The sequence below is a fragment of the Sparus aurata genome, chromosome 9 (genome assembly GCF_900880675.1).
Source record: "Sparus aurata chromosome 9, fSpaAur1.1, whole genome shotgun sequence".
Classification (NCBI taxonomy): Eukaryota; Metazoa; Chordata; class Actinopteri; order Spariformes; family Sparidae; genus Sparus; species Sparus aurata.
Window position 1 is genome coordinate 6,296,327 of NC_044195.1, and position 17,433 is coordinate 6,313,759.

The 17,433-nt window shown below is 41.3% G+C and overlaps 1 protein-coding gene across 1 annotated transcript; it reads right to left on the reverse strand.

Moving 5' to 3' along the window:
* Window positions 1-15,870: 15,870 nt before the first annotated feature.
* On the reverse strand, window positions 15,871-17,012 carry LOC115588441 (trace amine-associated receptor 13c-like). The gene is made up of 2 exons (XM_030429056.1): window positions 16,840-17,012; window positions 15,871-16,681 (listed from the first exon to the last, which is right to left on the reverse strand). The coding sequence occupies exons 1-2, from the start codon at window positions 17,010-17,012 to the stop codon at window positions 15,871-15,873; spliced, it is 984 nt and encodes a 327-aa protein (XP_030284916.1).
* Window positions 17,013-17,433: the final 421 nt, after the last annotated feature.

Here is a 17,433-nt window from a genome sequence, read left to right on the forward strand (position 1 = left end):
GAACAGTTAGTAAACATGTTTTAATGTAGGAAACGTTTGTCAACGTTTGTTGGCATGGATTAAATACATAATAATATTATCAATATCAATAATAATAATAATGATAATAAAATTAATATCTGAAGTGGAACAGTTGAACTTTTTATATCAACTTTAATATCAATATGAACATAATAAAAAAGAAAGTATCTAGTTGCCAGGGATGTCAAAATTCAGTGCTCACTTTACAATGAATAGTGTCGAGCCAATATAGATACCTAGCCTACAGAAGCTTTGTAAGCGGGTGCTGGGGCGTTTTTTCAGGCGGAGAGTTAGAGAGTTGTGCTGCCTGTCTGCGCGGTGCTGAGGATTCTTGCAGAGTTCCCTGACACAGAAGGACAGTATGTTGGGTTTGGACCTGTCCTTGGTTGAACCTTGACACATATGTAAGGGATAATGTACAGAACGGCGGTCACTATTAGGAAAATAAGTGACCACTGTTCTATACATTGTCTCGCTAATTACACGGTTACTTGCCAACACTAATAAAAAAACTTGACACAATGTGTCTTTTTACAATTCATTTGTTACCGTTCATAGTGTTTTTCAGCAGAGAAATATAGTTCGCCAAACCGACGACGTTTCGCTTCTCCCTCTTCGCTGCTTTCCTCTCTTTTTCTTTTCTTGACCGGTGACGACAACTCAGCCTTTTGCCAAGAGTTGAAATCACCGTATTTACCAAAAATATTATAGTTAATATGAAACTCATCCATACTAGAGGCCTAGGAGTACGTTTTCTCTGATATGAAGTAGATTACAGATCAGCTGACGTTGCTTAGTGACGGAAGATGCTGGGGTGATAAGTGACCGGACTACTTGCGGAGCAAAGATTTTAGAGCGTGGAGTGCTCCGAAATACGTGAATCAGAGGCAAACAGGCCACTTTCCTTAACGACGGTCAAATATGCTCAGCAGTTATACGAAAATAATTAACTGCCGAACATTGGAAAGGCCCATTCAAGTGAATGGAGCATTCTACAGCATTAAGAAGAGCCGTGTAATATCTGGATATAACGTCCAGCTTGTCGGTTCTATCATATTGAGCCAAGAGATCTTCAGGGATTATGAGTTTCAGCACCTCATTCACAAATGGGGCAGGGTCCTGGAAAACCTTTTCAAAGATCAGGTCCAACAGTGCATCACCGTAGTCTGCATTGCAATAAACAAAAATTTATGTTTACAGAAAAATTGCACTAGGGCCAAAAAGCCTTGTGCTGCAGTGTTGTAAAGTTTATCTTATTTCTTCTTATCACTTGTTATTTATACAGCCTCCTTATTATCTATTATGAAAACCATGTTAAAAGAATTAAGATTTTATTTGTTTGTGTTTATTTTCAACCTTTTGTGTTCTGCCATCACAGTCCTGTAATTCTTTTTTCTTTTTTTGTTTAAAAAGGTTCCATAGTTCCTCTATGTGATGCATGTTTACTCAAACGGGGAGAAGAGATGAGCAAGTGTTTTTAATAAAGGTTGATTAGAGATACACATTCACAGGAAGAGCAACTCTCCCTTTTCCTGTTTACGTCTTCCGTAACAACCAGCAACTTTGATACAGCGTCTGAGGGTTAGACATGTTAACTAAGCAGGAGCCCAAAGACGTATCAGGTATGTCTTGCATAGAGAAAACCTGAACAAAGAGGCGTATCAGAGGACAGCTACGTTGTCTCTTCCCATTTTCAACATCTATTGTAGCAATGGCGACCACAGACGCATTCGGCTGACAGTCGCCAGTTAACATAGTCCTGTATTAATCCAATGTGGATGCATGTGGAGACCATGCTGACTGCTACTAGAAGCTAGCGGTTAGCGTTAGCTTGGGAGCTAGTAGTTAACGTTAGCTTGTACTATGTGGCAAAACACTGCTTTGTCAGTTTTTGTAAAATTGCAAAATGAACAGATAAGTATTTGTACATTCTGACATTTCCCCATGACATGCATTAAATAATTTGCAAGATCAGAAACATAATACACAGAATAATTTTACTGTAGCACTAACTTGTGGTGTGGTCAGAGAAGCTAGCGGTTAGCTGCTAGCCTTACCTTATTCTCAATGGCAAAACACACACTACATCACGCATGAGTTCACCCTAATCTACAAAGAAACACACAGATAATTATTTGCATACTTTCACGTCCCTCATCTGCAGGTATTCCACACAAAGTTGGTAGTTCCCCAACGTTTAGAAAAAGTCTCCCAACTAGGCTAATCCTGCCTTGTACTGACCGAGGTTGGAGAAACAGTTAGTCTGGAAGTGTTTAGCGCATGCAAACAGTTTTTTTGCAAACTGTAGCTGGAACGTTGGACGATGGACAATAACAAGTTCCGTTGCCTTCAAAAATGAATCCAATCCTTGCCGCTCTTCTGTCCTCTGCAGGGACACGATTGAGTGTTTTGTGCTCGTCTTGACATGGTGCTTTCAATGACATAATGGCAGATCTCCGAGAAGATAATGCTGTACCTGGTGGGTGAAGATACCGTACGTATGCTGTGATGGGAGGGGGTGTTGGGTGGGAATATTCAAATGTTTCGGACAATGTCAGTGACCGATCCGTATTTGGAAACATCTGGAAACTGCAGGGAGCCACTGTCAGATATCTATCTCACTCAAAAAGCACGGATGGTCTTTTTTCAAAGTTTATAGGTGTGTGGCAGCACCATAGACCCAAAATAACACCCCAAATCCCAGAAAAAGTGAGGTTTTAATAAGATGGGTTTGTAGTAATAGTTTGTAGCATCTGCGTTTTGTAGGTCAGAACTTTGCCTGGTTCAAATGGAAGTGCTACCTAACTAGTGTCTTTTCACAAGATTAGTTGTCAATCACTAAATATTTATATCTAGTAATCAGCAGGTGTAGCTGGTGTGTAGCTGAATGAGCCAAGTGAGTAATTAACAATTTGATAGATGTATACTTTTATTTTGCTTTGTCTTTTTACCATCTAAATGGTAAATGGACTTGCATTTCTGTAGCGCTTTGCCAGTCTACTGACAGCTCACTGTCAGATTCACCCATTCAGAAACACATTCGTACACTGATGGCGGAGGCTGCCATGCAAGATGCTAACTGCACATCAGGAGCAATTTGGCGTTGTACAATCTTGCTCAAGGACACTTCGACATATAGCCAGGAGGAGCCGGGATTTGAACCAGCAACCTTACAATTACTAAACGACCTGCTCCACCTCCTGAGCTACAGCCGCCCTTATTTCATTGTTTTATTCATTTTGTTTTATTTATTTAGTTACTGTTGTTACTCTTTTATCTTATAGTTTTTGTTAACCATGTATTTATTATCTTTCTGAGTTTTTAGGGGGAATAAGTTGTATTGTTATTCACATTTGAAAGAGATTAGGTTAAAGATATGGCGACACATTTGTTTAAGAGCACGAGAGATCAAAGGCTCACATAAATGCAACAAAGATTTCTACGGCAGTGGCAGGATCCTTCGCAACTACGGCAACGGTTGCACGCACGGCAATGACTGACCCCACTGCCATGAAGATGAAGAACCTCTTTCACAACGTTCATGCCTTGGCTAATCGATCAAGTCGGACATCGTGTGGATGTGTCAGTAAGTACTCAAATTTACTCATGTCTTCTTTAGATGATTCGTGTTAACGTCTGCCCGTCATCCTTGTTAGGCCTTTTCGTGGGAGTTTTTCCTCAGATGACATGAGCGTCTAAAATAGGGGTGTCAAACGTACGGCCTGTGGGCCTGCCAGACGGTCTAGTCCAGCCTGTTATTACCTCAGATTTTGGTGAAGCTGAAATCGATGCACTTGTGTAGCACTTCTCCCCAGTCCTCTCCACCCGGGAAAAAATAGGAGACCAGTGGACCATGTTGTTGGCCAGGATTTTCATGGAGTACAAGTCATTTGAAAAGCTCACATGGCCAGATGTTGGTCGTGTGCATGGAGGCGCCTGTCCAGACATAATGAACTTGATGGACCTTATTCAAGTGATACCAGTGGCAACAGCTGATTGCGAGAGGGACTTCAGTGTAATGAAAAGAGTAAAGTCAGACTAGAGGTCCAGGGTGAATGCAGACACTCTGTCAGCACTGCTACTTGTGCATCTGACATCACCAGACATCCCAGATTATGACCCTAGTTCTGCAGTTGAAATGTGTCACTCTGTGAACAGCACAGTGGCCGGTCCAAACATATTTTGGCCGGTAAAATTTCAAACCTAAAAATCAAATTTTATACCCTGGCCTTTACATTACCTGACATTTTTTTTTTTGCAAAGTATTACGACACATCTGTTCTTCTTCAGGGGAATGAATCACCTGACAATAAAACTTGAGTTTGGCAAAGTATTGCACTCCTAATTGTCCATCATTGTGAGTTTATACTTACTGGAATTGTAACTACATAAAACAATATTTAATTCATAATTAATCAGTGCTGTTTCCATTTGTGGGTCCCATCAGCTGAGGTTGCATCATGTGTTGATGTGTGGATTTCACATCATATGTTTACCCCGGTACATGGATGTTTTCCTTCACACCCCTAATTGGAATGATCCCTCTGAGATTAGAGTGTGCAATCATTTTACATTAATACAGGAAGGTGTGAAGCTATGACAAATGACAGTCATTAAAGAGCATCCACACAGTGGATGTGTATGTTTGACTTGTTAAGCGCTTGGCACAAAACCAGTCTCAGGGGCATGGGTCGGCCAGGCAGAAGATGACTGAGAAAAGAGTTCAATATACGTAGGAGCCAATGGGGGCTGAGCTCCCATAAGGTTGGTCTGAGCTCTATGAAAACCGTAAAAATAATTAATCACAAAAACATTACCAACAACCATTTTTAATCACAAATAATACATTTTTCAAACAGGCTAAAAGAAATGTTTTTTCCAGAGGAACCGTATTTTCTCAGAATGACAGTGACAAATAATGCTCAGAACAGCACCAAACTTCAGCAACTGTACAAACAGGGTCCCAGTACATAGTTCGAGGCATCAAACATCTGCTAGCTTTGCCGGATTTCTGTTGAAAAGACAACACAACTCAGCACTCTCCTGCAGCAGCTTGCTCGTTGTGGGGAATCTCTGACCAGTCGATTACAGAGTGCAGTAGAGTTCCGCAGCTCAAGGATGAAAATGTATGATTATTACTCCATGGAAATGCAATCAAAGTTCATGTATCTTGCCTACCAGTTTATAACAGTTATTATCGAGAGCTGACAGGGAAAGAACGGAATTGAGGATTTCTAACTGCACATAGATAAGACGTGACAGGAATATCCGGAATGTCCCTTTAATGGATTTATAACTCACAAAGGTTCAAGTCCCTCCACTGTCACTTCTCAACTATGTGCGTAGTGGAGTCCCCGATGAGGCAGGGGCCTCTCTCTCTCTCACACATAATGTTATATAGACATGGTTTCCATACCCGTTGCCCGAATGAATCTGGCGCTCACAAGACTTTTCCTCCAGCTCCAACATCAGGTCAAGATTTGTGTTGCTGGTTTAAATGTCTGACAGCTATTGAATGCATTGCCTTGAAATTTGAATTGCAAGCAGACAGCTGAACCGGGCTCAACACCTTCTACCAACATCATAATGGGGGCTAAGAAACTAAAAGACACTAGCCCTTTTCACTCAGAGACGTTGCATTATCGCCGCAGTGGTGGTTCACCAATTCTCTGCCGTTGGTTGTGCCTAAAGAAGAACCGCTGTGTTATTCACAAAGAAAGCCGGCATTGTGGCTCCTAAAGCGGTGTGACAGTACACGTTATGATGATGACGTTTGTGTTTTTTCAGGGTGTTTACCCAGGTGTCCCTCTGTTCATCTAAACGCGTTAACGGCTTATAATCATATGGATGCTGTTGTGATTGAGATCCTGACCCACCAAACATCCTGGAAAGTGACAAAGTTGAGTATTATATAATGAAATAATCGCCATCAATAAATCAATCAATGGGTGCTGTCTGACTCTCACTCGCGGGGAGGGAGGCTGTTTTCTGGGGGAAAGTTCACTGATGCCTCGGTCTGGAGGGCTTACTGTTGCGGTCATTTTTTTTTCAGCACAAACACTTGATGAGTTCGCCAATACTGCGCCGGAGCGAAATTTCACCCCTCGTCGCCTCTGAGCCAGTCACCCAAAGGCAGAGGTGGAGAATAGGCTACGTGCACGTAACTAAGGAGTTCTACTTCCGCCGCCTTGAGTGTGCGCTCGATCATTTCCGGTTCAGTCCGTTGTTACCTCAAGTTTGACTGCGGAAGATGGCATATTTCACCCGTTGTCTACAAGGCCTCCCGAAGATTGACGTGAACCACGTCCACAGGATTGTTGACCACTGTTCACCTGCACCTGGTTGCAAGCGTGAAAAAGGATTTAAATTGTACATATCGAGTTACATCCATAACTTTGAAGGTGAGTAGCGATACCGCAGCTGTTAGCTGCTAGCTGAGCCGTTAGACGAGGACTGGCTAGCAGCTAAGTAATTCTAACCCACATCAAATCGTGTCAGTGTACGACATACTTTATCCCCTCAGTGTCCAAGAAAGATCCAGTGACAGGTGTAGTGTGTGTGAGGGCGTTATGTCATCCGTCAATGGACAGATCCAAACCACCTCACAGTTTAAGTGTAGGATGAGTGTAGCGTTAAGATAGCGTTAAGATGGTTACCCATGTTCCTGGGTTAATCGTGTTATTTTGGTTCCTTGTTCTAGGTTAACCATGTTCATGTGTTTGGCCATGTTTCCCATTCACATTAAAAGCGACCAGTGTACACTTTGTGCTACGTTACTACGATGTTGTCACTTACAGCAACCAGTGGTGTAGTATAGTTTGCTTTTCCAGGTATGCTGAACATCCCAGCTAGGTGAAACACATGAGATATGTATACAAGTTTATGTAAACCTGCTGAGTCTAGGTTGGTATACTGCAATCTTGGTACTTTCTAAGTGGGGACACTGAGTGTACCTGAAAATCAAATGGACTGCACCACTGATTTTTAATCCCTTTTAAGAACAGTGTTTACAAGAAAACAGTTAAGTTTTTACAAACTATTTTAACTAACAGTGTACAGAAAGAAATGGTAGCCCACTTTAGCCTACTTGTGTAATTGGTCCATATAAATATATGAAAAATCAGTTGTGCTACTCTTTTTTTAATATTGTTTCAACATTTTTAACATCTTGTTACAGGTTGGGCTGAAGGATTCAATCCCTGTAGAGCTGGCCCATCACAGCTGTACATGTGTAGCTGGATCAGTGCTGTGTAACCATTGTGTGGCTCTACTTTTCCAGTCTGCACATTATTCTCAGCTTGACATTCCAGTAGTTCCACCAGTGCTGAGCTGTACGGAGAGTGAACAACAGTGGCACAAGCCAAGAACCCTGGCAAGTCTTGGAATAATGTGACTATAATTTCAATACTGCATCTACACACACACACACACACATCACATACATTCATCACTGCTATTATGGCCTATATTCACAGGGCGTTAAACCAGGTCCCGTCGAGAAGATGACTGTGATGTCTGCCAAACCAAAGCAGAGGACCATGGCCGAGGGAGTAAGGTGAGAATTCGGCTAGTAGGTAGTAGCCTATTAATTCATTTGTTAGGCCTACTTTTCTCATTCAAATAAAAAAAACTGTAGTTTTGTTACTTGTAGTTATGAAGTGATGTATCTTACTGATGTTTCTCAATTTGTTTCAAATAGGTCCACACTGTACAAAGCCATCAGTGGAGAGTTGCTGGACCTGTCTGTTCTCAGAGTGTCAGAGATCTACAAAGAGTTCACCCCTGTTTCTGCACCAACTATTTGTACAATGGGTATTGTAGTGTCAAACTACTTGTCTAAGATTTACAATTATCTGACTTATCAACTATAAAACACTCACAGATGGAGTCCTAACTCAAGGATGAAACAGCTGGTCTTCAGGTCAAAGATATTTATTTCACACAGCAGGATACATGCAGTGAGCTCTCCCGGGATGAACTGAACTGTCCGTCTAATACTCCAACTTATATACTATTCTGATCTGGGGGTTTCCACGCCCCTGGATCCTCCTTCTTTTGGGCCTGATCAATATCCTCATCCTCGATTATCTTCCATTTTTGGATTATACTGGTGTATTTCTCTCCAAATAAGGCCTTAAAAATATAGCCAGACACCCCACCCTCGGCCCCCTCCCTCCTCTGGGCCTTGGGTGTGACGTGGCATGATTATCTTTTGTTTATTTCAAACATAGCACTTATAATTTCCATATACAGCAATTGTGACTCTAGTGGCCTTCTAGGGGATTCCTTCTTCAGTGTTTTGCACAGTGCAGGCCTTCTAGGTACTTTCTGACTCTTACACAACACAACTGAGCATTTCTAAATAGGGTGATGATATTGCAACTCCCAGTTTTTATACACTACAGTATCACCTGTGAGGTGCCACTGGTGGACTCTGCACTCGGTTTGGTACAAGCAGGCAGTCCCCTGTCATACCAGCAACCCAAGGCAAGAAGTCACCCTGTTGCTCACCACAATGCTCCACCACGTCCAGATTTGCCATTGGCTGGCTGCAGACTGGAGACATCATGCTGTCCATTTGTTTTCACTGAGCATCAACAGCTGCACTTTAAGTCACTTGAGGTTACCCAGGAGATGGCTAACAAAATAGAGGATGCAACTAGGGGCCAAAGTTCATCAACGGACTGGCATAGACTGAGAAAACCCAGACTCACCTCCTCACATTTTGGGGAAATATGCCATGCTAAACCCTGCACCTTAGAAAAGATGGCAGACCGGTTGCTCAAAGGGGTCCGTCAGACAGCAGCAATGAGGAGGGGTCTCGACATGGAAGCTGATGCCATTGAAGAGTACTGCAAGCTCAAGAGGGTGAACCACTACCCTTGTGGCTTCATCATACACCCTGACACTCCATGGCTAGGTACATCCCCAGATGGTGTTGTTTTTGACCCAACAGAAAGCACTGAATTCGGCCTTGTGGAAATAAAATGTCCAAACATTAAAAGCTATGTGGATTATCCACATCTGAAAATGAAAGACGGCAACATGGAATTGAAGCAGGGTCACAACTACTACTGGCAGGTGCAGGGTCAGCTGCTCCTAACAGGGATGGAGTGGTGCGATTTTGTGGTGTTTGCAGAGGAAGACACCCTGATTCAAAGAATATACCGGGACAGTGGTGTGATGCAAAAAATAAGAGAGCAAGCAGACTTCTTTTTTTTCTACACATACCTACATAAATATCTGCTGTAATAAAAGTTGATTGTGTAGCTGTAGCAGAAAATGTGCTCTCAATAGATCTAAATGTGTTTATTGCCTTTGTTTTTGTTTCCATTTTTGTGGTTGTATTTTCTTTTACACTAATAATATGTGTTTGTAATATTAATTCTGGTGCTAATAATATCTTGTTTGTAATATTAATTCTGGTGCTAATATCTTGTTTGTAATAATTCTGGTGCTAATAATATCTTGTTTGTAATCATTCTGGTGCTAATAATATCTTGTTTGTAATCATTCTGGTGCTAATAATATCTTGTTTGTAATATTAATTCTGGTGCTAATAATATCTTGTTTGTAATATTAATTCTGGTGCTAATAATATCTTGTTTGTAATCATTTTATTTCAGTTTTTCATTGTGTTGGCCAGTTAAAGGCTGAAAATAAATACTGGTCAAACATCAGTCAGAGCATGGCTTATCTGTACCAAAAGGACGAACTTTGGGAGCATCTATAGATTGTTAAAGTAAGTTATTCAGTAAAAACAACATGTAGCTTCAATGAAGAGCAGGAATGAGCTTGGACAGGATGTGTGATTCCGATTTTAAATGAAAATATAACCATTTTAAAGCAATTTACAAGGAAATGAAATGGGAAAACTGGATTTGTAGGTTAAAAGAAGGTAATGTATACTATTACTTATTACAATACTATTGTTCTTCTGGAATTTATTTAATTTAAACTAAAGGGAACTTTGAAAAAAAAAAAGATCTTCAGCGACAAACTGCACCAAAACATTTATCATTTATTTTCAGTTTATGCATGTTAAACACTTACTTGACTCAGACAGCGACCAGTCATACAATCACACCAAACTCACGTGACAGAAGACAAAATAACAACATAAAAAACAATGAAATTCATTTTTTTAACCCCTGTTGTATCCACCCTGGGTTTCCTTCCCTCTGCAGGTGACTTTGTTATCCTGCTGAATGCCGGTATGAGCATTCCTCAAGCAATTTTCTTCAATCAGAAAATATGAGCTAAACAGATTTATAACATTTTTAGGATTGACCACTTGACTTAGTGTTGTGTGAGGACCGATTACTTAAAGGGATAGTTCGGGTTTTTTGAAGTGGGGTCATATAAAGTACATATCTATAGTCGGTCTGTTTCCTGCCGTAATCACCGATCAGCGCAGCCTCAGTTTGGAGGAGCAGAGAGCCTCCAGCCAGACGCTCAGCTTTGTACTGCAGTGAACGTGGTCCAGAGAAAAAGCGAAATAAAACACCATAAACAAGGCTACCGACTATAGATATGTACTTTATATGACCCCACTTCAAAAAACCCGAAACTATCCCTTTAAAGGCCTTGTAGATGGGCCTGAACCAGCACACGTAAGAGCAGGGGGTGAAGAGGATGAGCCACAGGAAGGCCATGCTGAAGTTGGTCGCCCCACCGCCCCACATCCACGCCAGACAGCCGATCAGATAAACAACCAGTGTGGCAGCATTCACTGTAAACATCACAGAAACATGACAGGCAAAATGGTCTATGGCAGACATCCCACAGGCTGCATTACTTATAATTCAGCAGGACTGCTGAAGGTGAACCCACAAAGGAGGAAGAGGAGCAGACAGCCATGAAGCAAACAGTCAGATTTCTGCCTGGCTCTTATTTTCTCTCCAGTCTTTGACCAGAGGTCCATTTTGGTAATTGCACAATATGCAAGCTACGGTGAAAAGTTGGCTATTGCTCCCAGAAATGGACAAAGGGATTACAGTGTCAAAAAGTTTGTTCTCCTTAACCCGCCTTATTAGCCGTTCAACGTGAACTCGCAGCCGCGCAATTGACTGGGTCTCCAGGACGTCATGTGCTGCCATTTGCTCCTTGTTGGAGCGGAAGGCAGGCCTGTGAAGTTTTCCTGGCACAAGGTTGTCCACCCTAAAGCCCTTGTCCACCATCACAGCCATGTCAGGGGACAGGAGAGGTATGATGCCAGACAGTCTGAAGAGCTCACGGTCACTGATGGAGCCCCCATAGAGTGCAGAAACAAATGTCAGAGGACCACGTGGTGCCATGCCAATCATGGCCTTGAAGGTACAGTGTGATTTGTAGTGTGAGTACACCTCACTCTGTAGCACAAGTGAGGCTCTGTGCAGTCAACAATGACCTGAGTGTCTGCATATTCCTTGAACTCAGGAGGGAGGTTGGCTGTGATTTCTTCAGGTGTCATCCAGATACACACAGCTCCCAGTAGGCAGTAAAGAAAGTTGGCCCAGGTTGTGATGATTCTGCTGGCTGTTGTCCGATGGATGTTGAACTGGTGGCCAAGCTCTCTCTGTGTGCATCCAGTTGATAGATAATTAAGAAAAAGAAATAACTCATCTATGGGCAGCAACTTGGTTGATTTGTTTGTTGATTTGTTTGTTGATTTGATCAAATATTGTTACCACTTTCAAATTTCTGTCCATACATCTTACATTCTGATGAAAGAGCAGCCGAAAAAGTCAACAGTCACCAATTTCCACACGTCATTCACATACTTGCCAACATTGGGTTGTGAAAAATAGGGAGATTTTTTTCATCGGTGTATCGGCCCAAGTAACAAGGTTCCTTCGCCAGGTGTGCGATTTATTTGTCATAATTTCTTGCCTTGTATTTTAAACCACACATGTCCAAAATTCTTAGAACAGTATTTCCCCTAATTTTTTTTATAGCAGCTGTGCTCTGAGTTGATAACCTAGCAACACTAGGGGGGTCTGGGGGCATGCCCCCCCTGAAAAAATTTTGAAAAATGACCCGTTAAATCTCACCTACTCGTGAGATTTTTGAAAGAAAATCATTTTCAGAATTTCAGAATCAGAATCTAAGACATGAGACAAAATAGTGTAGAAGCTGACATTGCTGCTTGAAAATATGTTAACATCCTGAGCATTTCAGAAGTCAGTGAGCCACATGCCATGGAAGCTATTGAGAAATAATTCATAATATTTATCATAATAATTCATCATAATTTCTGCATATTCATATTCATATTAAATAGAGGAAGCACTAAAATACAATAACAATAGGTGTCTTACTCGTCCAGTTTACTGATACAATCTGCAGCTGGTTTGGAGTCACTGGGTCACATGACATGAAAGATATTCTAAAAAACAGCAGTTATTTTGTATTAATGTATTTATGCTAAGTAATTTAATGACAGTCCCTAAATCAGACTCAGTGATTCAGCGCGGGGCTCTGAGAGGTGAGCTGACCGTCCTCCTGCTGCTGACACTGGGAGAACCTCAGTAAAGTCTCAGCTGGACCCGATATCCACAGAATATCCAAACTGAAACTAACTTCACCCCGGTTCGATGAGTCGCCTGTTGCAGCCTTTGAATAGGATGACGAGGATTTCAGTCACTCAACTTCAACGGTACAAATAGCAGTAATGACAATAATAATCGATTTCAAGATAACTTGGGGTGTGGTGCTTTCACTGTGTGCAACTTAAATTCCCCATTCGCTCGTGATATTAAACCGACAAAAATCATGTCATCATCAAAATCAAATGTCATTATGTTTATCAATACCCGACCGACCGTGCCTTGCGCAACGCCCCCCCCCCCCCTTGTACTTGTTTCCTTTACTGTAAAATCGGGAGATTAACGGGAGAAATTACTGACCGGAAGCATCGAGGGAGATAGGGTTAAAAATCGTGAGTCTCCCGCGTGAATCGGGAGAGTTGGCAACTATGCATTCACCTTCAGGACGACTTTCTCCTGTATCTCCTTATACATTACAAATGTCCTTCTTGCCCTCTGATGCACCAAGCATCAGCTTCTCTCCCTGCTTGCACACCTAAATTTCACCATCAACACTCAATGTCAAACCTTGATCTCCTACATACTGTGCCTGTATTCAACTGTTCCATTCCTCCATAATTACACCATCATGGACAAATCCTGCAAAAAGGAGTTGGGATCATGGCACTTCTTCTTTTCCTCTTAGAACAACCTTTCCTTTTATTTATGACAGCCACATAACTTAACCCCAAAACATCCAGCTGTAGACCAACACATCACTCTTAATAAGATTTGGATGTTAATATGGGGGCAGATGGTTTGCTGCCAATAGGCTTCGAGAACTGTCCTTGCTCCTCATACTAACTTGTCACTACTACCATTCTTGGGTGACACGAGTGGTCCAAAAGTTATCCTCCTTCATTCAGACAACCTCAATGCCGTTGATATCATAATTCATGATACATCATGAAGTTCATCTGCAAACTGACCCTAATCTCAGCCCAAAAACTGTTCATCATTGCTGACTTACTGTTTTCATTCTAGAAATTCACTCTCTGTACCAGTTGCTCCAATCTCGGCCACCATTTTCACCTGAACCCTCAGCCCCTTCACCTTTTCCATCAGATTTGCAGGTTCAGTTTTAAGTCCTAAGACAACCTACCGACCAACCTTCCATCAACATCATAAAAACAACCAGCTTCATCTCTGGGGTACTTGACAGCCACCATCCAAGTGTACCTTAGCAGTGTTAATTTCCTCATTTTTGAGCTACAGCCCTTTCTATTTTTCTAAATAATCAAGGGCCTACAAAAGCGAAGACCCAGGCATTCAACAACTACTAGATAGCCTCTCTCACTCCATTTTATGTCTGGTTGTATATAGCCACTGCTACAAGACAATAAGAACGCATTGGGTGAATTATCAAAGAAATACTTTTAGTAGTCCATCTTTAAAGGGGTTAAGGAATGGTGGTTAGGGAAGGACTGAGGAGGTAACTATTTGGCCACAGTCGTGGTGTGGTTGGCAGTGGCGGTTCTAGACCAGTTTTAATAGGGGGGCCAGGTTGGGGCCGGCTTTTTGGTTCGGGGGCACATACAACCCGGAAAAAAGGACAAATCCCCATTCAGACAAAACCATGTTTACAATTTCAGCAATTTTGATTGGGTAGTAAACTGCTGAGACACTTTATTTCTGCCTTTCCCTTCAGAACAAAATCACTGCAAGAAATCTGTGATTGTGTTTTTAATGCAGACTCCCTGTCAGGGGGGCCACAGGGGGGTCCAGACTCAGAATTACGGGGTCACTGGCCCCTGTTGGCCCCCCCCTAGAACCGCCCCTGGTGGTTGGACCATCTAGGAACTGTGTGTGTAGCCACTCTGGCTGTTTAGGTGTTGAAGAGTTTGTGCTGTGGGGAAACTTAGAAGGCTAGTCTCTGGTTTATATTTATGTTTTAATCATGCTTCGTTCAAAACATCCGGACAAAAATGTCTCACATCACTTTTACTTTATGATCTGGTGAATAAATTAGCTTAAGAAAACACCACACAACAAAACGATTCTGAATGTTGAATTGATTGTGCTTTGAAGTTTTTAGGGCTGATACAGGCTTGGTGTGTAATGTGAAAAGCCAATCCTTTAATTTTGTGAACAGGCTAGAAGTGCATTGATTTAGATGTTGCTGCTGCAAGGAATTGTGGGACTAAATCTCCTTTCTATACAGCATAGTCCAGCGTTTCCTATACTAAATGACATCTGTACTGAGCATTGCATTACTAAAAGCCACAAATGTCAAACTAGTGGTGGCACTTGAGGTGAAGTTAAGGGATCTACAGTCAATAGACTTCCTCCTCCATAGACAATAAATCCAATCCAAACTTTCATGGCAATCAATCTGTAGTTGAGATATCTCAAATTTATTCTGTTCATGCCACTTGCATGGCTTAGTATGTAACATGCTGAAAAAGAGAAATCACCAACAATATATCACAGTGCTCAAATTATTTTGTGTTGAATTTAAAGGCTGTATGGGGCGCACATTTTAGTTAAGCTATGATTAAGAAGAGTAAGTTTAATTGAATTGTATATTTGTAAGGACTTAGGGCTGTTTTTATAGCATTACTTGTAAACTTTTGTTTTTTAAAAACTAAGCTGAGAAAAAAATATTTTTTTCTTTTTTTTTAAATGTATTCTTTAGCCTGACTTGTATATAGGTTTATTGAAGCCACGAGCAAATGAAAAATGAATGAATACACCAAAATTCAAAAGTCGTTTTAAGTGGATTGGTATGCTCCAAGTTGGTTGTTTGTTTTTCTTTCGTTTTTGTACTTCTTCAGGTTCTGGACTCAATGTAATTTGCTGGCTCTTAGCTTTATTTGTGTTTTTAGGTGTTCACATACCAAATGGCTGCATTGAAGGTCTGGCCTTAATCATCAGTGAAGAAACAGTATCTTCTCAATTCTGAGGGTCAGGGACTCCAGTCAAGTATAAAAAGGAGTACAATTTCAAATAATTTCTTTAGATGTGGATTATAAACATCACTATAAAACTAAAAATAAAACAATATATAAAAATCACTACTAGAGGTTGGGAATGGAAACTCAGTTTTCTTCACTCCATTGTGCTTACCACACAGCCACCACCACAAAAAAAAAAGGTTACAGTCCTGATAATTACAGACCACACGATAATCCCAAAAGATGCTCTTTTAAAAGAAAAAATGAAAAATTAACAAACCCGAAGATGCCTCTCTGCTCTTGACTCAGTCTTTCTTAAAGAATCTCATATTTTAACATAAGCATGTAAAGATACACATGTCCCATTTCAGGCCCCATACAGAGTGTCTCTACAGTATGTTCAACTCACTGGAGTCAGGCTGCAGTATCTTAAATGTAACTATGAGCTTGATTGATTTTCTTAACCAGGGATAACAAAAGGCATAAACCACAGGATTTAGACAGGAGTTAAAATAATACAACCATAATACAAAGGCTGCAGATGCAGCATTGAGCAAGTTATCTTGGCCTGTAAGAGCAACACAATAATATGGTAAGAGACATATTAGAAACAAAACTACAACAACACCAAGAGTCCTGGCTGCTTTCATTTCAGATTTCTTTGCAGATACTTTCCCTGATTGTGTGACAGCTGCAATATGAGCTTGCATGGCACGAGCCTGAGACACAGCCACTACAAATATTCTCATATACAAAACAACAATAACAGTAATGGGAACAATGAAGGAAAACGTGAGATCTACAAGTCCAGCAATGTAGTTAATTAAAAATATACACTCCCCAATGCAGGAGTGATACCTGCCTGGTTGTTTCATTATGTCCTTCAGGATCAGACACTGAAAAATTACAGAGCATATCCAACACAGACATATACACACCTGAACTCTTTTTTGTGTGATTTCACTGTAGTAATGCATAGGATGACAAATAGCTACATAGCGGTCAACAGATATGAGCACCATGTTTCCTACTGAAGCTGAGGCAATAGTATAATCTAAATACTGATACAGAGTACACATGAAGTCACCAGCGAACCAGCAGCCATCTATTAGCATAATTGGAAAGAACATGAGGAGGCCAACAACGAAATCTGAGACAGCCAGCGAGAGGAGGAGGAGGTTGGTAGGGGTGTGGAGCTGCCTGGAGAGGAAGAACAGCATGAATTTATCATATTAATCAGCATTCAGATAACAGCAGATCGAGCACATGACTGAAATATGATCAGACTATTTCTCACAGTTTATATGTCAGTACTCTTGACTACTTTTCATTAGTTTCATATATAAATGAATGTCTACTTGAAGTGGGAGATAGAGATGATGACCAGCAGGTTAAGAGCTGCAGTGAGCAGAGCGATGAAGGACAGCAGAATGTAAATCAGCATGGTTTCAAAGTGAGGACGTGTTGGCTTCCTGCAGGAGCTGTTGAGGAGTTGTGGAAAGCAGAGTTCAGTTTCCTCCAAGGTCTCCATCACCAGAGAGAGGAGAACCTGCTGAGCTCTGGCAGCTTTTTGACCAAAGCTTTCTGTCATACAACTCATTTATCACTATCCTTCCAGCCCAGCCCTCCTTCCTCCCCACCTCTGCTGATTTGTTCCTCTCCATAGAGATTGAACTAGTATGCCTTCTTTGTTCATACTCCTCAGTGTTGGTGACTCTGGTTTATGTTTATCTCCACCAACTATTGTCATCTGCCAGATGTCATAGTTCAAAGTTGGCTGAGCTCAAATGGTAAATGTTGCTCACTCTGAGAGCACATTCTTCCCCTAATCTTTGTGCACTTGATAATATCCCATCTGGTAGAAAGCCCATTAACTTTTCTTACTCCTGGAAATGCGTGTAAAATTATCCCAAAACGCTTATCCCAGTCATGTCAAAAGTACATTCAAAGCT

What these genes read in the sequence shown, in the direction of transcription:
- LOC115588441 (XM_030429056.1), bottom strand. Translation starts at nt 17,012, where the DNA reads ATGGAGACCTTGGAGGAAACTGAACTCTGCTTTCCACAACTCCTCAAC. An exon ending in ATCTCTATCTCCCACTTCAA is followed by an intron (nt 16,682 to 16,839) that starts GTAGACATTCAT and finishes CTTCCTCTCCAG; the next exon opens with GCAGCTCCACACCCCTACCA.